Source organism: Mesoplodon bidens (genome assembly GCF_964165515.1).
Source record: "Mesoplodon bidens genome assembly, chromosome: 3".
In the NCBI taxonomy this organism is placed as follows: Eukaryota; Metazoa; Chordata; class Mammalia; order Artiodactyla; family Ziphiidae; genus Mesoplodon; species Mesoplodon bidens.
The window spans coordinates 167,143,107-167,164,285 of NC_138178.1; the positions used below are offsets into that span (position 1 = coordinate 167,143,107).

A 21,179-nucleotide genomic window follows, 5' to 3' on the forward strand; every position below is an offset into this window, starting at 1 on the left:
CCCAGGAGTCTCCTGACAGCACCTGTGAAACTGTGGCAGGTGACCTTGTTAACGTAAAAGTGGGGTAAAATCTCTGGCTCTGGACAGTTTCTGACAAGGAAGGTGAAAGAAAGTGAAAAATCGCAGAAAAATGAAATAGGAGTGTGCTGTATGCAGGGTCACCAGTCATTTCCAGATCGCTTGTACATAAAGCCTGAGGCAAAGAGTAGTGGAAGGTGAGGATGAGGGGCAGCTGGCCAGGCCCTTGAATAGCCCCGTCTGGCAGCACAGGGAGTCTGGAAATTCTCCACCCACTGCACCCACGTAGAATAGAACTGGAGGGGGCCAGCCTGGAGGCAGGAGCAGTGAGCACTCCTAGCAGTCAGACTGTTGTCATGAAAAGAAACCAGCTTTTCCTGGAGAAATAGCTGATCTCAGCTTTGGGACAGGAAATGTAGAATGCAACATCTTGATACACCAGTTACGAAGGAAGCTATGGAAATTTCCTAGGGTCATGTCAAAAGGGCTTGGGAGGGCTTCCCTGGTGGCACAGTGGTTGAGAGTCCGCCTGCAGATGCAGGGTACACGGGTTCGTGACCCGGTCTGGGAAGATCCCACATGCCGCAGAGCGGCTGGGCCCGTGAGCCATGGCCGCTGAGCCTGCGCGTCCGGAGCCTGTGCTCCGCAATGGGAGAGGCCACAACAGTGAGAGGCCCGCATACCGCAAAAAAAAAAAAAAAAAGATTCCATCAGCCAAAAATGAACAATTTGAGCCTCAGTACAGAAGTACAATGGACTGAAACCCATTAGACACGTCTAAGTCCTCTGGATACTGCTGCTGATTTGTAAGAGAGCTGGGCGTCAGAAAAACATGCTCAACAGCAGCTTGAACGTGCAACCAGCAACGTCCAGACTGAGGGACTCTACCGATCCACAGCCTGGACTCATCAACAGAAATTGGAAGGAAAAAAAAGGATGAGGAAACCTGCAGAATAAAGACTAAAACGAGGGTCTAGGGATACACACTTGTGATAAAACCACAAAGAACCCAGGGAGAGTGGTTACTCTTTGTGGGGGGTTGGCTGGGGTGTTCTGTGACTGGGATGGAGCACAAGCACGGGCTTCCAGGGTGGCTGGTGATTTTACGTGTCCGTTTGACTAGGCCACGGTGCTTATTTAGTCAGATATTATTCTGGATGTTGTGGACTTTTTGGATGATGTTAACATTTAAATGAGTAGACTCTGAGCAAAGCAGATGACCCTCCACAATGTGGGTGGGCCCCATCCAATCAGCTGAAGGCCTTAGGAGAGCAAAGATTGACCTTCCCTGAGCAAGAAGGGATTCTGCTAGCAGGTGGCCTTTGGCCTGGACTCCTCCCCCTGGGTCTCCAGCTTGTAATTTTGGACTTACCAGGTCTCCACAATCATGTGAGCTGATTCCTTCAGATAAATGTCACTCTCTATATGTATACACATCCAACTGGTTCTGTTTCTCAGGAGAATCTTGACTAATACAGCTGGTAAAGTTCTATTTCTTGACTTGGGTGGTAGTCACAAGGATGTTCATCTAATTCACTAAGCATTACACTTGTTTTGTATGGTTTTCTATATCTGTTTTTATTTTATAATGCAAAGGCAAAAAAGTATTATTTGTATATAGGTATGTAAATATGTAGAAAGGGTATTCTAATGATGAATACAAGCTGACATGTGGGATTTCTGGGGAAGTAAAGGGTTGGCCACGTTTTACTCCGAAAGTTTCTGTACTATGTACCTCTTGTGACAGAACATGTCTGTACATTTTGGATATAACTAGGGAAAAAATGCTGGTCCTAGTTGTGATACACATAGAAAGGTTACCCTTATCAGAAATCTAATAGAAAATGGCTTAATACGAGGGATGGAGAGCCATGTCTGCTGGGGGCCTGTGAACCACATGAGGAGAAAGAAAAGTCAAGGCAGTGTGACTTACTTACTTAGGAAACTTGCCATTCATTTGAGAAATGAACAAGTTGCTTTTAACCTTTAGAACCATGAACATTCAAGTTACTGCACTTGTTAAATAGTTAAGTATATTTTTGTTCTACAGGGAGGACAAATAGAGAGAAGCAGGGTCACAAAGTAGTTAACAGTTCTAGAAAATAGAACAGAATTTTTACCACCTGAACGTTGAGGCCTTTTTTTTTTTTTTTTTTTTTTTGCGGTACGCAGGCCTCTCACTGCTGCGGCCTCTCCCGTTGGGGAGCACAGGCTCCAGACGCGCAGGCTCAGCGGCCATGGCTCACGGGCCCAGCTGCTCCGCGGCATGTGGGATCCTCCCGGACCGGGGCACGAACCCGTATCCCCTGCATCAGCAGGCGGACTCTCAACCACTGCGCCACCAGGGAAGCCCTTTTGTGCCACCAGGGAAGCCCCATTGAGGCCTTTTAAGAGACTCCTTTTAAATATTCTACTTGTCAGTATTTGCATTTCGTTGAACATCAGCCGGCCCTCAGGGCTGCCCATTCTTGAGCTATAGTGATACATGTTCACACACCTTACGCTTCTTGTACTTGTTACTTAAATCCCTAAAGCTCCCCCAAATCTGTAGGACAATAAGAGTTCTTTATCCTGGTCACGTGACTGGATGTATTAGGACAACCTCATGGAGAAAGGATAAACTGATTAAAAATGGGCCCATTAGAAACAAAAGTATCACCCTTGAATCTGTCACAGATATAAATAACCCTCTTTGCCAGTATCTCAACTTCCAGTCCGTACCTCCAAACTTTAAAGGCGTCAACCCCTGCTAAATAAGACAGGTTTCACTACATAAAGACAGGTGGTCACAAGTGTCGTGGTTTAGTGTTCCTTTTTTCTTTGCTCTCTAAGTCATCTAGGTATATGGCTTATTTTAAAAAAGAACGTTTCTGAAACATAATTAGCAAACCACATAATTCCATTTGATGTGTACAAGTCACTGGGTTTTATTTAGTACATTCAGAGCTTTACAACCATCATCGTGATCAGTCTCTGAACATTTTCATCAGCCCCAAAAGAATCCTCATGCCCATTAGCTGTCACTATTTCCCCATTTCCCTCTCTCCCTGGTTCCCGGCATCACTCATCCACTTTCTGTTTCTATAGATTTGCTTATTCTGGACATTAGATACAAGTCGAATCGTATAATACAGGGTCTTGTGTGACTGGCTTCTTTCCCTTGGCTAAATGCTGGAGCTGTAGCAGTGCTTCATCCTTTACATGGCCGTGTAATATTCCACTACATGGAGAGAGTTAGTGCTACTTTTAAATGTCTTTCACAAACCCACGGTGAGTACCACCCCGTGTGGGACACTGGGCCAAGGGAAACAAAGGCAAGGCAGGCAGCCTGTGCCCTCAGAGGAGCTTAGATAACCTCCCAGCCCCCAGGCGTGGTGTAAGGGCAGACCCCTACAAGTGCTGGAAAAGACCCAAGGAAAATGCAAATGCCGACGGACAGAGGAGAGGGGACTTTTGTGTGTGGGAGAGAAGGAAGCTGAGGAAGACAGGGCACTTTCAGATACACCTTGAGGATGGGTCAGATGGAGGGAAAGGCACTCCAGGGCACAAGGCACAGCAAGGAGCAAAGGCACAGGAGCCTGAAAAGTCCAGGCGGTCGGGAGCAGGGAGAACAAAGTGGCAGGTGGCGGTGTGGGACAGGGGAAGCTGGAAGACACAGATGGGAAGTGGACCCCACCAGGAGGGGCCAGGAGCATAGACTACAAAGTCGGGGACCTGAAATTAATACTCGGATTCAGTTATAAATCTTTATTTTTCAGACTTGTCCATTATTGACAAATAAAATACAAAAGCAATCAAAAATTATACTATTTTCTAAAAATAGTTTTTCATTTGGGGTTTATGTCCCTCTTCCATAAAATCACTGTAAAGACTTAAGAGGTTCTGACTTCAAATTCCTCAAAGACTCTTTCACTGGCTGCAGAAGCCCCAGTGAACGAGTCGCTCCTTAAAAGGCATGGCCAAAAAAACCCCCTTAGAAAGCAAATGCACCTTTCTCAGTGCAGAGATTAGCCTCCCAAATCTGTGGGTTTTTCAGAGGATCACACAGGACCTGTAGGAGCTGGGGAAGTAGGTAAAGGTGAGCAAGCCATCCTGGGGGAGGCCTGGAGTGCGGCCCGTGTGGCCCGATCACATCCCCGGGAGGGCCTGCAGCCGTGGGGGGAGCCTCCCTCTGGCCCCAGCTCTTCTGTCTCTGATCAGCACACATTCTAAGGGACGTGTTCACATTCAGAAAAGCGTCGACAGCATTTCAGTAGTAACCAAGGCATACCTTGTTCATGGACAATTTTATTCTGTAAGAAACGGGAAGAAGAAGTTGTTGAACCCAAAGTTGGTCAACTCTAAAGAAATGAAGATGAATAGAACCCACCACGGAACATGTATGACAGACCCACCCAACCCAGCAACCCTGGGGATGAATCTATTTTGAATTCGTCCACAGTGAGAGGTAGAAGCCGGCAGAAGCCGGCAGAAGCAAAGTGCCCAGGTGCAGAAGAGGACAGCAGTGCTACATGTGCCCTTCTGCTTTCAGAAGGACACCGACCCTTTAAATGCCAGGTGCAGGGTTACCTGTCAATCGGATAAGGGTTTTCACAAAGGTTGACCAACACGTACAAATGTCTCAAAGCATACTCGTACTGGAGGAAAACAAACCAAAAAGCATGATCAAACATCATCATTTTATAACACGATCAGCTCCTAACGTGGGAATATGTAAAGCATCTAGACCAGTGGTTCCTGAGAATTCCCTGGCAGTCCAGTGGTTAGGACTCTGCACTTTCACTGCTGAGGGCCCAGATTCGATCCCTGGTTGGGGAGCTAAGATCCCACAAGCCACCTGGTGCAGTCAAAAAAAAAGAAAAAAAAAATTACACCAATGGTTCTTAACCTTTATTGAGTCAGGGATCCCCTCCCACCTTTAGATTATCTGGTGAGACTTATGGACCATCTCATAAGAAAAATGCAAGAGTCATGTACCACAATGTTCATTGCAGCTCTATTTACAATAGCCAGGAGATGGAAACAACCTAAGTGTCCATCATTGGATGAATGGATAAAGAAGATGTGGCACATATATACAATGGAATATTACTCAGCCATAAAAAGAAACAAAATTGGGCCTCCCTGGTGGCGCAGTGGTTGAGAGTCCGCCTGCCGATGCAGGGGATACGGGTTCGTGCCCCGGTCTGGGAGGATCCCATATGCCGCGGAGCGGCTGGGCCCGTGAGCCATGGCCGCTGGGCCTGCGCATCCGGAGCCTGTGCTCCGCAACGGGAGAGGCCACAACAGTGAGAGGCCCGCATACCGCAAAAAGAAAAAAAAAAAAAAAAAAAAAAAGAAACAAAATTGAGCTATTTGTAATGAGGTGGATGGACCTAGAGTCTGTCATACAGAGTGAAGTCAGAAAGAGAAAGACAAATACCGCATGCTAACACATATATATGGAATTTAAGGAAAAAAATGTCATGAAGAACCTAGGGGTAAGACAGGAATAAAGACACAGACCTACTAGAGAATGGACTTGAGGATATGGGGAGGGGGAAGGGTAAGCTGGGACAAAGTGAGAGAGTGGCATGGACATATATACACTACCAAACGTAAGGTAGCTAGCTAGTGGGAAGCAGCTGCATAGCACAGGGAGATCAGCTCGGTGCTTTGTGACCACCTAGAGGGGTGGGATAGGGAGGGTGGGAGGGAGGGAGACGCAAGAGGGAAGAGATATGGGAACATATGTATGTGTATAACTGATTCACTTTGTTATAAAGCAGAAACTAACACACCGTTGTAAAGCAATTATACTCCAATAAAGATGTTTAAAAAAAAAATGCACATGTGCAGGGGGTTGGCAGCACCCTCAAGCCCAGGTAAGGACTCCTGGATGAGAACTCCCTGGCCCTGCTCCCCTCTGTTAGCTCGGACTCCCCCTGGCAGCCTGGATTTAGTCTGGGACACAGTGGTGAGGGAAACAGATGGTAAGTGATTGCCAAACAGATGGCAACTAAGACGGAAATAACTGGGGGTGTTTACCTTGAAAACCACTTCAAAGGAACCTGAGAACTCACAAGAGGAAGAAAGGAGAGATTCACTTTCTGTGATTCCAGCAGGCAAAAAATGTAACACCAGAGGATTAAGTATTTGTTAAATAAATGGGAATTTAAAAAATCATTAAATAAAGAGAATGCTTTGTTAAATAAATGAAAAATAAAATTAAGAGCCTCTTAATAATGGAGAGCTATCTCCCAAGTGCCCAGCACTCCATCCTCAGAAGTATCTGAGGATGACCATGGTCTGCATGTCACAGCCCAGAGAGAACTTTCTACAACAATGAAAATATTCTATAACGTTCTCAATTCAGTAGCCACTCACCACATGCGGCTCCTGAACACGGGAAATGTGGCTACTGCAGCTAAGGAACTGACTTTTACGTTTGGTTTCATTTTAATCCATTTATTTCTTTATTTTAAATTAATTTTTTTCTGTTGGGGTAGAGTTGCTTTACAATGTTGTGCTAGTTTCCGCTGTACAGCCAAGTGAGTCAGTTACACATACACATATATCCATTCTTTTTCAGATTCTTTTCCCATATAGGTCATTACAGAGTACTGAGTAGAGTTCCCTGTGCTATTTAGTAGGTTGTTTAGTTACCTATTCTATATATTGTAGTGTGTACATGTCAATCCTTAATCAATTTAAATTCAAGTTTAACGAGCCACGTGAGGCTAGTGACTACTGTTATCGAAAAGCATGGGTCTAAAGCAGGACTTGGCAAACTTTTCTGTCAAGGGCGAGACAATAAATATTTGAGGCTTTGTAGGCTGTGTGAACTACTCAACTCTGCTGCAGGGTGAAAGCTATGTGACTGAGTGTGGCTGTGTTTTGATAAAAGTTTATTTATAAAAACAGGCTGTGGAGGGAAAAACCCAACAGGCTGTGGGCAGGAATGGGCCTGCGGGCCACAGTTTGCTAACCCCTTCCCTATAAGGAGCCAAGCATCGTGCAAGTACTGACCAGAAAGGAGGCTTTTTAGGTACCTTCCAACCCTGACATTCGACAATCTGCAGAAACTAGGTCCTTTCTTCTCCTCCATGGGCCAGGGCCTGCTTCAACAACAAATCTGGGGAAGAGGTCGGAACAGACCCAGAAGGGAGAAACCTGCGTGGCTGGTGTGAGGGGCAGGGCGGAGGGGTGGGGTTTGGCAGGGACGGCACAGTGTGAAGAGAAGGAAGTCCCCTTCAAAGGCCAATGGAAATGGCAGTTGAATGGTCTATGACTGGTAAGCTCTCCCAGCCACTGGGACAGTTCAGAGTGTCTGGGGCCAAGATGTAGGGTCAGTGATTTTGGATGACCTTTCTCCTCTCACATCCCCACCAAAGGCCTCTGAATGAGCCTGTTGCTTCTTCTACAAGACGGAACCTTCTACAAGGCAATGCACCTGATGTGATTCCCAGTGGACAGGACTAACTCAGGTTTGGGGCTTAAGATGCAGAGGAAGGCCAAGCTAGTTGGCCCACGGAAGGCAGGATGCAGAGGCCGGCAGCCCCAGGGTCTGGGCTTACCGTGGGGTTGTGCCAGTTGAAGCAGTGCGTGCGGAAGTGCGACACGGCTGCCTGGTAGCAGTCGTGCGCCGTGAGCGGGGCTCTCTGGGACAGGAGCCTGTCTACCTCAGCATCGGACCCTGAGATCAAGGCGACAATCTTCCGCACTGACTTCTCGATGACATTTCTGGCCTGTGAAGAAACACATCTTTTCCAAATGTACCTTACTTAACGTAGTCTCTCCTGGAACCCTGGGCCAGTTAGATGCCTCTTTCATAGAGCCTCCACCCCAGTATGTTGAAAGAGATGCCAACAGATGCTTTCCGCGGCCAAAGATGCACCCGCGAGGCTTCTGTTACAGCTAGAACCCTTCAGAAATACCCTGCCTTTTAGGGATCTTCGGGCATGATGGAAGCATTTAAATCTGAATACCTGAAGAGCAGGTATGGCCCAGGCTAAGGAAGTGGGGGGTGCGGGAGGGCATGTAGAAATTGTGCCCCAAAGTAGACTGTTGTCCCATAAGCAGTGCTATGTGTTCACAGGCACCTTTGTCCGTTCTGGAAACCATCAGATGCTTAGACAGAAGGATGCAAAGGGTGGACATCATTTTCCTCCCAGATAATGAAAACCAGCGTCATTAAGGATAAAGCTGCTTCCATGTCAACCAAAACTTTCAGTCGAGTCCCCTGACCCTCCCACTCCCCAGCCAGGGTTTGTTCCATTCATACCCGAATGCTCCCTACCCACTGTGTGCCAGACCAGCAGGTCTCAACATGTGGTCCAGGACCACGGGGGTCCCCCAGGCTTCTTGGGGGCTCCATCATGTCCTCCCTTTCCCAACTATGTATCTGTGTAAGGTTACACTTTCTTTATATATCTCAACCAGAACAAAAGAGCCCAACAGTGAATGCAGACACAGGTACGATGACCCAGCTGTCTTCTGTAATGCCAGGCAGAAAACAGATTTGCAAAAGTGTAGTGATGTCACTCTTCCCACCCAAATTGTTTTTATGTTAGAAAACAATTCTTTTTCATAAAAAATATATTAACCCAAAATGGGTTTATTATGATTTCTAAGTGAGTTACTATTTTAAAAATCTCAGTGTTCATTTCTAATGCAGTAAATATTGATATAACCCACACCAACAAAAGCTCTTTGGGATCAATAATTTTAAGAATGTAAAGAGGTCTGAGAGCAAGGAAATACGAGAACTGTTATATTACACTGTGGTACCAACAACTACAACAAAAACCCCATCCTGGTTAATGTACCACGTGTAGGACGGCTAGCTGTCAGGATTATGAGATATACGACTTTAAGACAGATCATACGGATTTTTTTTTTCTTTCCTAGAAAATTCAGGCTGTATCCCAGCACACCGATCCCTGTGCTGTGCTGATGAGGGGATAGAGTCTACACAGCTGGCTTTGTTGAACAGACAGCCTTTGCTCAGCATCTCGTGAGAACACACCTGGTGGTTCTAGCCACACAGCTAGAATTCGCAAAGAAATTCGGCCAGTTGCAAACAAACTGATGAGCTGCTGAAAACAAACCCAGTCATCGTAAAAGATTGCTCAAGCATTTTACGAAGAATTTGGGGCCGTGACTATGATTTCCTAAGGCAGCAGAAATTTTTTGTGCACTGGATTTTTGTTTTTAAATATGATTAGCTACTAACTCACTAAGCAGCAAAATAAAAATGTCTTGTAAGCAACTAGGTGTAAAAGAGGAAACACCCATATGCCATGGCTTCTTGGCAGGAGACAGGCTTCCTCTCTTTGCTTCCTGCTTCCAAAGAGGTCAAGGCCAGTTTACTGATGAAGAATGAAGCTGGCCACTGCCCTGCTCACTCATGTCCACTTTACAGCGAGTACAAAGCCTGGTTTCCTTTCCCATGTACTCCCAGTGTGGCAGGAGGAGGGTGACCCCAGAGCTCTGTCACTTGGCTCCCACCAACACAGACTTATGCTCAGGAGGCAGAGACAGGACTCGCACACGCTGCCCGGCAAGGCTGGGAGCCGCAGCTTCGCCACCACTTACCTGCAGCTGCCTGTCGATCTTCTCGACAAGACGCCTGGACTCCTGCAGATCATTGGTGCTCATCAATTTCCTTTTCATGATGGTGAGGGGCACCTCGGGGCTTGGAGTGAGGTCAAGGTGTTTGACTGGGGGCAGGGAGATGGGAGAACTAGCTTTGTGTTTCAGACCCTGAAACTGCATCAACTTCATGGCAGAGATGGACTGGGGAGGGAGGGGGAGAGGGAGCGGGCGGGGGTTGGGGGGAGAGAGAGAGAGAGAGAGAGTCAGTTTAAGTGGGAGGGGCAGATGTGCCAAACATCCCTTGGGTCCTGGAGTCCACAGCTCACCCCATGTGGTTTCAGGACCACTGAAGGGTCACAATCGCAGCCTGAAAGCACGCGCTTGGTCTTCAGCAGCGGGCGAGGCAACGCATTTGACCACCTGAAATCCACCGATGATGAACTTCGAAGCTGCCTGGCATCCTCTGCAGCAGAACCGCTACCCAGTTCCGCCACGCTCGTACGAGAGTCGTTTCAGCCAGGGGTGACCCTGGGTTGTGCTCACCCCTCCACGCTCACCCGCCTGCCCCTAGTGACCAGCAGAAGGAAGGTCAGAGCATCTGTCCAGGTCAGAGCTGAGGTCTGGGTCCACTGAGATGGGCAGAGCTAAAGCCACCGAGGGGTGGGGCCGACTTGGCATCAGGGCCTAACAAGCCGGCCCGACTGCCTGGCTGCGTTTGCCTGCGGGGGTCACTGCAGACTGGATCCCGATTAAGAGGGAAAGAAATGCTACAAGCAGTCACGTTCCTAAACCAAGCGACGCTAATCTAAAGACAGCTCTAAAACAAAAAATAAAATATACGCACACGTATATAGAAACATAATGCTTAGAAGAGATCCTTCATACCTCCTCAACCAAGAGCAGACGTGGCTAATGCTGAGGAAATTGTAAAGAGAACAGAAAGCTCAGGGCAGAAGAGTTGTTGCCGGTCCCCTCCCTCCCTCCAATCCCCCGACAAAGCTGCGGCAGCGCCACCTTTGACCCTGCCCCCTCTGAATTACCTTTCCCTGGCCTTCTCGCTGCTCTATCTCCCCACTACCCCCCTCAAAAGCCTGGCCAAGCCCACGGCATCCTGAGTGCACTTCTCGTGGCCCGTGACTGCCCTGCTGACTCCCGGGCCCTCCAGTCCACACTCTGCCCGAGAAGTGCCGAAGGGAATAGCTGGACTGACCACTCACAAGGTCTTCTAGAAGGCCAGTGCTCACATCAAAGGAACAGAACTCAGCTGGCGAGCTCTCAGCCGGTGGCAGGCCACCTGGGGCATGATGTCTGGTCGTACAGACTACTGGAAGCCCCGCACACATCACCTCCTCTGCACATCCCACGGGCTAGCCCCAGGGGTGGCACCTAAGGCCCAAGCCTTCAGCAGCCACCTGCTATGACCTCTGTCCGGACAGCCCTGATGGACTGACCTATTTTACCACCTAGGTCCCTTGTGAACATAGCTGAGGGGGGCGGTAAAAGTCTCGAATCTATAGCCAAAGGGTCAAGATAACATCCTGCAACTGCAGGAAGGCTGGACCCCGGAGGATTCAGGGTGTGGGGTTCTACGGGGCAAAGCCACAAAACTCACAGGAGAAGCTTTCGATTCAGTAACCTCTCACTGTGTGTTTCGTGCACGTGATGGACCCCCTTCTTTTTGCTCCTCAGCACCTTGTACGCTAGGGCTTTGACCAAGGAGGAAACAGAGAGGTTTCAGAGAGGTCAGGTAGGTTGCCCAAAGTCTCACAACTTTGTGAGTTTGAACCTAAGTCTGATTCCAAAGCACAGGCGGAATCTCCAGGACGGAGCGGCCGCCTCAGCCGTTCCTCACCCGGATGGATTCCGTTTCCCTTCACCGGGAGAGAAACGTCCCCGGTAAGTCAGCCTGAGACTTGAGGCATCATCAGGACTACGAGGCTCCTCTCCTCACCTTGTTTCCATACTGCATGACGTGGCTGGTGTTGGTGTGGGACTTCACCAGCTGGTACTGCCTGTGTAGTGTCTCTTTGGTCAGATCCTCCTGCGAAAATGAAAACAGTCAAGTCCCTTGACGATCGCAGCTGACAGCTAAGCCTCAGCTGGGCAGCCGGCCCCCGGATGGCTCACCACGTCCGAGTCTTCCATCCAGTTGACACTGTACCAGTCCCCCAGGAACGTGGACCGCGCCTCATCGTAGTAACACGCATAGGACGACTCCCTGGGGTTGGCAGCAGTAGTTGCATAAACTAGAGGAATTAAAGACACATTTCAGTCGTGTTTTATTCTCAGCTGTCTGCGGATTCCACTTGAAGCTTGAGTTCCTCCTCCTTTCCTAGTGCAATCAAAGCAGGTCACCTATGATCAGCTCAGGGAGGGCAGGGAGACCTCCTTGTATCCAGCCCTGTTCACTGAGTTTCAGTAACTCATCTAAAACTAAATGTGGAAAAAGAGAAGCCAGCTGATAGATGCTTTCTGCAGCAATGAGCAAGCAGGAGTGCTTCCTAGGACATCCAGCTATTTTGGAATAGTGCTAACAGACTTGAGTAGCTCTGGAATCTTGAAGGATATGGACCTCACTTCATTTCCACAGAAAGTGAACATTTATTAAAGAAACACTTAGATGGACTGAACATATGAAATAGCTACCATTTACTACCTAGCTACCATGGGCTCAGAACTATGCTGGACAAATGTCATCGCTTAAAATGTAACTCTCCTAACAGACACTATATCTTTATCTCCATTTTACAGATGAGTAAATCTGAGGGTCCAAGAGGGTAAGTCACCTGCCCAAGATCAGAGAGCCGGAAAGCAACACATCTCAAAGGACAGAGGCCGGTCCAAAGACTGTGATTTTGGTCAGAGCACCACAGAGTTCATATCCAGAGCTTACATCCCTTCATCGCCTGACCACTAACCCTCCAGGAGTAGAAGAAGCTCAGAGCTGCCCACAGGTATCCCCCTACTTCCAAGCACTAGGCTGGCCTAGGCCTGGCTTATGTAAGACACTTGGTTCTTCCCATGGGCAGATTCAGAGAATGTCCGATTGCACCGTGTAGCCAGGTGCTCACCCAGCCCGGCTCAGAGGCCCAGTGCTCCCACTACCTACCATTGATGTTGTGGGGCAGGTGGCTCATCATGGACCCAGACTCGCAGGCTTCAATGTAGAACACCATCTGGGAGGTGAATGAGACAGGTGAACTCACCCTGCCCAGGCACAGACCTCTCGCAAATGCTACTTTGACTTTGCCCACTCTCTTGCCCTGTTTCTTAAGAGTCTTTCACTTTTGCTTTTGGGAGACATCTCTGCTGTAAGAAGCAGAGGCTACAGAAGCTGTTGTCATACAAACCAGAAGGACCCAAATTTATGCATGGCTAATAGAATAAAATGATCTATTAGCTGAAATAATGCAGAAAAATATGGAGCCACAGATGATGCTAAGGAAAACGGATCTGCCATCCAACGCAGGGAGCAGTTTCCAAGAGCAAAACACGTTACTAACACATACATGCCTGAGCTACACAGGTTCCATACACGGTGCAAAAGGGGCCAGAGAGGGCCAAAGGGAACATAAGAAGGTGGTATTTTCCTCCCCAGCTGCCCCAGATTGGTGACAGCCCTAGAAACAGTAGTCCTCAAAGTGTGGTCCCTAGACCAGGAGCATCAGCATCACCTGAAAACTCAGAAAGGCAAACCCTCAGGCCTCTCCCCAGAACAACTGAGCCAAATTCTGGGGCTGGGGCCCACACTGTACTTTAACAAGATCGCCAGTGATTCTGATCTAACAACTGAAGCTGTAGAATCACAGAAAGTTAATCCTGGGAGACCAGAGGTCAAGACTGATTGAAAGGACACCCTTTCCAAAAAACACAGCCCATCCAGAGTTAGGAGGCCTGTCGAAGAACCATGGGCTTTGCTTCCACTGCATCCCTCACATTCCTCCCCCAAGGCCACCCCAAGCACTGACATTACCTTTTGGTACATCTTGTGTTTGTGCATGTAATGGATGGTCTCATTCAGGTCCTTGACGTGAAGCTGAAAGGTAAGAATATGGACATTCAGACCAAACACATCAAGAGAAACCATTTGCTGGATAACCCACTAATCAAGTCTTAATGATGCTTTATAAATTCTTATTTAGAAATCCTGAGAGATAATCGTGGTGAACAGCATTATCCGAGAACATCATCGAGGGCTTTAATCACATAATAAACAGGGGAAGCAGATGTGCTTCCTCATCACTTTGTCCCGAGCATTCAGGGACTATGTTCTATGACTGTGTCCAGTGTACTGCACCCAAGTTCAGGGACAGAGACTCATACTGTGATGTCAGGAGACACACAGGGAAAACCTGCCGGAAGAGATGCCTCTGGATAGATTTCAAGCTGCTAAATGTGACCTCACCCTCAGCAGCCACATACGAACCTACGCTGTAGGATGTTAGAGACACACGTCACAGGTGGCCTGCCAACACTGAGGTTTTGTTTCCCATTCTCCCAGCTTGTTTTTTTTTTTTGGCCATACCACATGGCTTGTGGGTCCCCCGACCAGGAATTGAACCCGGGCCCTCGGCAGTGACAGTGTGGAGTCCTAACCACTGGACCGCCAGGGAGTTCCCACCCAGCTTGTCTTTAAAACATTAAGAAAAACTCACATCGTCGTTAGGAAACACCAGTATTCCAGTGGCTCCGTGGTCAGTGAAGTAAACGAACACGTGGTCCCGGGGGCCACTGCCAAGAGACACGCACACGAGCATGAGAGTCCAAGTGGACCATTTCTTATTTCTACTTCCATTTCTCTGAAAAGCCACCCCAATCAAAAAACTCAGGAGAGGTCTGAGGATTACAGTCTCCCCACCAGGTGGGAGGAGGAGCCCAGGAGCCCGCCATCCAGCCTGTTCCCTCTGCTCCCACTGGGTGCCCTTCTGAACCACGAGGCGCGTCCCAGAGCCTGGAGTGTCTCAATCACGGCCGGGAGGGTGCTCAGCAGACAGCCCAGGGTGATCTGGGTAGCAAGGCCTCTGGCAACAGGGCCTCATCCCGGGCGGCCACGCTGTGCCACCAGAGCTCTCCGAAACGAGTAAGGGAGCCAGGACACACCGCCAAGCACGGTCCTGCAGCTCCGACTGCCCCTCCGGGCCCCTTGGCCTGCACGCGGCCTGGGACGCCCACCTGCACCCCCTCATCAGGCTTCCACTCAGAGGGCCCTGCTTCAAGGTTGCAGAGATACAGCAACTCACTCGGAGGCAGTTTGGTTCATCCCGCGCGGATGTCCGTCTCTGCTCTAACTCACACGAGCTACTTGTGCCCAGGTCTCCCCTCGGGCATAAGGGAAACAGCACCATTTGCCAGGTACCTGAGACTCTCTGAAGTCATGCTCCTAAGGTCCCTGACGTCATGTCAAAATGCTGCATAAAGAGATGCTAAACAAGACATCTCTAACCCACAGCCATCAGGGCAAGCAATGGGATGAGTTTTCTCCCATATGGAGGTTTGCTCTGAACTTACAAATGTCCTCCTCCCACTGGGCTGACCCGCCATCAGAGCACAGGGTCGGCAGGAGGCGGGGCAGGGGCCCTACAACCTGATTGGCCACAGAGCCTCACGCCTGTCTTGGCGTGTTCCACTGGTAGTGGAACCGACCAGCACTAGGATCCACAGACAACAAAACACAGCGGGTTTAAGTGATAGGGAACATTTCACTAAGGCTAACCAGGGACCCTGGATCACAGGGTTAATTCGTTACAGAAATAGGCTGCCAAAAGAAGCCAGCAGGTCTGTGCAGCCTGTCAGGGCAAAGGTCCCCACGCTGCCATCTCTCACAGGTAAATAGTCCGGGAACAAAGGGCAAGGCCTGTTTGAATTCTCAGTTCTGGGGTACCACGTCATTCAGAAAAGTGTGACAGCCATAAAACAGACATTACCTCTTCAAGACCTTTCCAGATCCTTTGCCCTTCACTGCCTCTGCATCACCTCTCAACACAGCAAGGAAATTTTGCGGGGTGACATCCTACAAAGGATTGGGAGTTGAAATCAGATGGCAGCTGTCACTCCAAATCAGTGCGTTGGCTGAGTCTGTCGCAGAGGGCCCAGGCCACCGTCCACATACCTCCAAGGCTTAAGGTTTAAGGGCAAACACTTTGCAACCAAGAAAGATCCAGTGTTTCCTGGGCATGTGCATGACCTCGTCTGAAGTATCATCTTGTCTTTGGCTGATGCCAACTCAGCAAGCCTGCCATTCCTTCTTGACCATTATAAAGTTCATGTGGAGAAACCCAAAGATGTCGGTAGGTAGGGGCAAAGAGCAGAGGAAGAGCACACCGCCTCAGAGAGACAGCAAAGCGGGCGGCAGAAACATCAGCGCCGACCTTTGCAACCAGCTTGCCTCCTAAAAGGCCAGTTCCCAAGGACACTCAAAGTCCTTAAAGGGGATTTTGTAAAATGGATATGCAATCGTTAAAAACTGTAATACAGAAAAGCACAAGGAAAAAAAGACATCAAAATTCCCACCACCTAAATTCCAAATGTTTCCCTATATAACTATATAGAAACAATTTTATAAAAATGGAATCATCTATATGACATGTATGATGTGTCTGATTTAAATGTTCTTGAATTTAAAAGAGAAAAATAAAACTGAAAGAACTGCTAAACTTCAGACGTTTCTCTGTCACAAGGAATATTAGTTTCGATCCCTCTAACATCACGAGAAAGAGAACTATGAAATCCATGAGGCTGAAGTCATAATGGTGTTTTTAGAAATGTGTCAATGTGTACAGCCTCAATCAACTGGGAAGCATGTAATGTTCTAGAAGTTATATCCTATCATAATTAATGAAAAACTATCTTACAAAATTTAGAGATATATTTTGTACTAGGGCTGATGCTGAGAAAATTGATTTTCAGAAAAGGGCACGGATAATCTATAATCAGATCACTGGCAATATCCTAAGAAAATCAGGTATTATGGAAGGAAATCTATTATGAGGCTTAAAGTACAACAAGATTAGAAACTAAAGATCAGTAGACTACAACTAACGTTCTTTTCTTTCCCTCTGCTTTCTTTCAAAATTCTCAGAAATTACACCTCAAGCACAAATCTTAATACAAACACGAAACATTAACCAGGAATCAGTCTAATGAGGTTCTGATTCCAGGAGTACAAGAAAGAGGGAAAAATCATCACTGAAATGAAACAGACGCCGCTGGCTCCGACCCCATGACGCGCCTCACCTCGCCTGTGTAGTCCTTTAGAATCCCCTTGTACACGTCTGAGCCGTTGGGCCGGTTGATCACAATTCCTGGGGTGGGGTTGCTGAAAATCAAAGGACACGAGTGAAGCACACAATGTGACGTATCTCTGAAATCTATGTCTTCGTGAATACACCCCTGTTACGCTTTAAAATACTAAACGACCGTGGTTGTCACAGACATTCCTCATTGCCTCTGAGGTCACCAACGTGTTAGTGATTTTAGCAGCTCGGGGGTCTCAGTGTCCCACAACTCCTGAGTTCCTGGCAGGAGCAGCAAAGGACTGAGCTCTGCAAACCGAGGACAGGGAGCCAGGCCCCTGTGTGCCTGGCTTCCTGCTGGACACCAGATTGCATCTTGGGGGCAAGATGTCATCAAGAGATCTATCAGAGCAAAACTACTTTCAGAAAAAGACAGAACAGAAAACAAGGCTTTCATACAAGAGCTTAGGCGTTAAAGCTCAGGATGGATTATGGGCTGTTAACGTGATCACAGTACAGGGCCATAGTCTGGGAACCAAGGAGCCGGGAGACTGGATAAGGTTAGGGTTAGTACCCATACAAGGAGCTGGGAGACTAGAACGGGTTAGATGTTCTAATGTATTCTAAGATACAACTGAGCCTTCTGTGTACAGGGCCTCTGAGGCGTCCCTGCTCAGAGCTTAGGAACAAGCACCATAGAACCCAATGATAAGTCAGTTCCCCAAGCTGAGAGGGAACTCATGCTTTAAATCCTTGCAAAGCCCCAGTGCAAGGACCTTCACCACCATTTCCTATGTCCCTGCCATTGCTGGGTCCCACCAAGATACGGTCAAAGCTCTAGATGAAGCAGCCATGTGGAATTTCATCCGGGAGTCTGTTTATATTCTAACGTTAGGCCGCTGATCTAAGGATTCCTGAGGGTCTGTGTGCATTTTTTAAAATGCCCGGAAGTTCCTCACCATCAAGTTCAAAGCACTCCCTACTCACTCTTCAGAGTTAGCGATGTCGTCATACATCATCACGATGATCTGCTCGTCAGGAATCCCATTTCGGTGAACAATCTGGTAGGCGTGGCACGCATCAGCCTGGGAGAAGTGGTTTTGTCAAGTGTTAGATTTTTCCCGGAAGGAAGCCAGTTTTGGAGTTCTAATGAGCAACATGTTCTTTCTCATGGAAGATGTGCTGTGAACCGCTCCCTACTGGGCAGGTATTTAAATTATTTTAAAACACACTCATTTATCTTTTTCAATTCAATTCTTAAAAATCCACACCCCCCCCCCATGAAACTTTCATTCAACAGGCAGTTAGTGTATATGTGGATTACACACACACACCCACCACCACCACCACCACCACCACCATCACCACCACCATCACATCTACAGGCAACAAGGGCCTTTGAAAGTCCTGAATAAGTTATTCTCATTTTCCACACCATAGAAAAGTCTCCTGAAAGCACTGATTTAGGTCTGAAGAACAGAATGACTTAGAATGATGAACCAGCAGATTAAAAGCTTAGCGGCTAGTTCTGTATCACACAGGATTCTTCTGGTTCCAGTAACTTTAACTGCCATAGTTGCTGTTCAGAGAACTGAGTGAAAACTCAAAAGTTCAGCTCAGGAATTGAAATGAGGGATGTGCTCTTTACTTTAAAAAATAACAAGGGTTGGGACTTCCCTGGTGGCACAGTGGTTAAGAATCCGCCTGCCAACGCAGGGGACACAGGTTCGAGCCCTGCTCCGGGAGGATTCCCATATGCCACAGAGCAACTAAGCCCATGCACCACAACTACGAGCCTGCACTCCAGAGCGAGCCACAACTACTGACGCCCGCATGCCACAACTACTGAAGCCCATGCACCTAGAGCCCATGCTCCACAAGAGAAGCCACCGCAGTGAGAAGCCCGTGCACCGCAGTGAAGAGTAGCCCCTGCTCGCCACAACTAGAGAAAGCCCGTGTGCAGCAACAAAGACCCAACACAGCCAAAAATAAATAAATTAATTTAAAAAAATAAATAACAACAAGGGTGACCATATTAAGGGTAAAAAAAAAACTTTGCTAATGTGACTCCTTGTCCATAAAAGGGTAAAGACATTCTTTGCTTCCTTTTTCAGATGACACATACTACACTCCATGACATGGAAATCATTTGAGAACAGAAGGGAAATATGTTACCTAACTTTCTGCTTTTATTTAATTATGTCTTTCCTAGGACAAAGAATAAAAGAAACAGTTTGCCCAGCAACTTGCCTCTCTAAGGAAGAGGGCTTTAGGAACTGGACTTCCACAGATCATATTCTACACAGCTCTTAGCACATCAATTAAAATAAAGCTTGCCCGATGTGGGATGGACCTAGAGACTGTCATACAGAGTGAAGTGAGTCAGAAAGAGAAAAACAAATATCATACAATATCATTCATATGTGGAATCTAGAAAAATGGTACAGGTGAATTTATATGCAAAGCAGAAATAGAGACACAGATGTAGAGAACAAACTTATGGACACCAAGGAGGCAAGAGGGGGTCGGATGAATTGGGAGATTGGGATTGACATATATACACTACTATGTATAAAACAGATAACTAATGAGAACCTACTGTATAGCACAGGGAACTCTACTCAATGCTCTGTGGTGACCGAAATGGGAAGGAAACCCAAAAAAGAGGGGATATATGTATATGTATAACTGATTCACTTTGCTGTACAGCAGAAACACAACACTGTAAAGCAACTATACTCCAATAAAAAGTAATTAAAAAATAAAATAGGGCTTCCCTGGTGGTGCAGTGGTTGAGAGTCCGCCTGCCGATGCAGGGGACACGGGTTCGTGCCCCGGTTCAGGAAGATCCCACATGCCGCAGAGCTGCTGGGCCTGTGACCCATGGCCACTGAGCCTGAGCATCCGGAGCCTGTGCTCCGCAATGGGAGAGGCCACGACAGTGAGAGGCCCGCGTACCGCAAAATAAATAAATAAATTAATTAATTAAATTAAATTAAATAAAGCTCACCCACCACCAAACCCAGCATTTTGCCTGTAGATGCCCCACACAAATGGACTTTATAGCAAAAGATGGGTGCTCACAATACAGCTGCTAAATGTTGAGTGGGTGAGTCTAAGACCTGGCATTCAAGAGCTGTTAGATGAACAGATGACTGAATAAATATGAAAACTCATACATTTATTGACTTTCTTCTATTTGCCAGGCACTATGCTCAGAATTTCTATGCACGATCTCATTTAATTCTCATAATAACTCTATGTGATAATTATTCCCATTTCATAGATGAGGTAATCAAAGCTTAGGGAGGGGAGGTGACCTGTCCAAGTCACACAGCTCACAGTGAAAGATCCCAGGCATTCTGACTCCAGAACGTGATACTGCTTCAGACAGGGACAATCAAGAAAGCATTAAAACTGTAAAGGCCCAGGAAGAGTAGGGGGCTGAAAATCTAAACATAGATGATTTTTAAAAAGCTACTAAATATTACACACGCATTAAAATGTTTAAGTCCCCATTTCTATAAAATAACAAGGACCCTCAAACACCAACTGCGGTAGGATGAATAACAGCCCCCCAAAGATGTCCAAATCCTAATCCCCAGAACCTGTGAATGTTATACTACATGGCAAAAGGGAATTAAGATAGCAGATGGATTTAAGAATGCTGATCAGCTGACCCTAAAATAAAGAGGTTATCCTGGATTATTCCAGCAGGCCAAATGTAATCACAGGGGTCCTTATTTGTGGAAGACGGAAGCAGGCAAGTTGGTGTCAGAGGCATAGAATGTAAGAAAGACTGGATTGCCACTGCTGGCTTTGAAGATGGAGGAAGAAGCCACAAGCCAAGGAATGTGGGCAGCCTTCAAAAGCTGGAAAAGGTAAGAAAATGGACCTCTTCAAGAATCACCAGAAAGGAAAGCAGCCCTTTGGACACTTTGATTGAACCTAGTGAGACGCATTTCAGATTTCTCACCTTGAGCTGTAACATAATAAATTTTTTTTTTTTTTTTTTTTTTTTTTGGCGGTACACGGGCCTCTCACTGTTGTGGCCTCTCCCATTGCAGAGCACAGGCTCCGGACATGCAGGCTCAGCGGCCATGGCTCACAGGCCCAGCCGCTCCGCGGCACATGGGATCTTCCCAGACTGGGGCACGAACCCGTGTCCCCTGCATCGGCAGGCAGACTCTCAACCACTGCGCCACCAGGGAAGCCCAATTTGTATTGCTTTAAACCACTAAGTTTGTAGTAATTTGTAACAACAACAATAGGAAACTAAAACATTGATGGTGGAAGTATAGTGTCGTTGGCACTGGGCTCGGGAAAACATCTTGACATTATCGGATCAGACTG

General features: G+C 47.5%; 1 protein-coding gene across 1 annotated transcript in view; it reads right to left on the reverse strand.

Annotated features, from left to right (window-relative positions):
* Positions 1-3,750: 3,750 nt before the first annotated feature.
* LGMN (legumain) overlaps positions 3,751-21,179 on the reverse strand; it is a 36,001-nt gene continuing 18,572 nt past the window's right edge. The window contains exons 3-14 of the mRNA XM_081230325.1: positions 17,814-17,911; positions 16,828-16,909; positions 15,519-15,604; positions 14,250-14,325; positions 13,568-13,630; positions 12,704-12,770; positions 11,722-11,840; positions 11,546-11,635; positions 9,595-9,795; positions 7,575-7,745; positions 4,588-4,655; positions 3,751-4,310 (exon numbers count right to left, since the gene is read on the reverse strand). Coding sequence (XP_081086451.1) covers positions 4,268-4,310; positions 4,588-4,655; positions 7,575-7,745; positions 9,595-9,795; positions 11,546-11,635; positions 11,722-11,840; positions 12,704-12,770; positions 13,568-13,630; positions 14,250-14,325; positions 15,519-15,604; positions 16,828-16,909; positions 17,814-17,911 — 1,164 coding nt within the window. The 3' untranslated portion in view covers positions 3,751-4,267. The remainder of the gene's footprint in view (positions 4,311-4,587; positions 4,656-7,574; positions 7,746-9,594; positions 9,796-11,545; positions 11,636-11,721; positions 11,841-12,703; positions 12,771-13,567; positions 13,631-14,249; positions 14,326-15,518; positions 15,605-16,827; positions 16,910-17,813; positions 17,912-21,179) is intronic.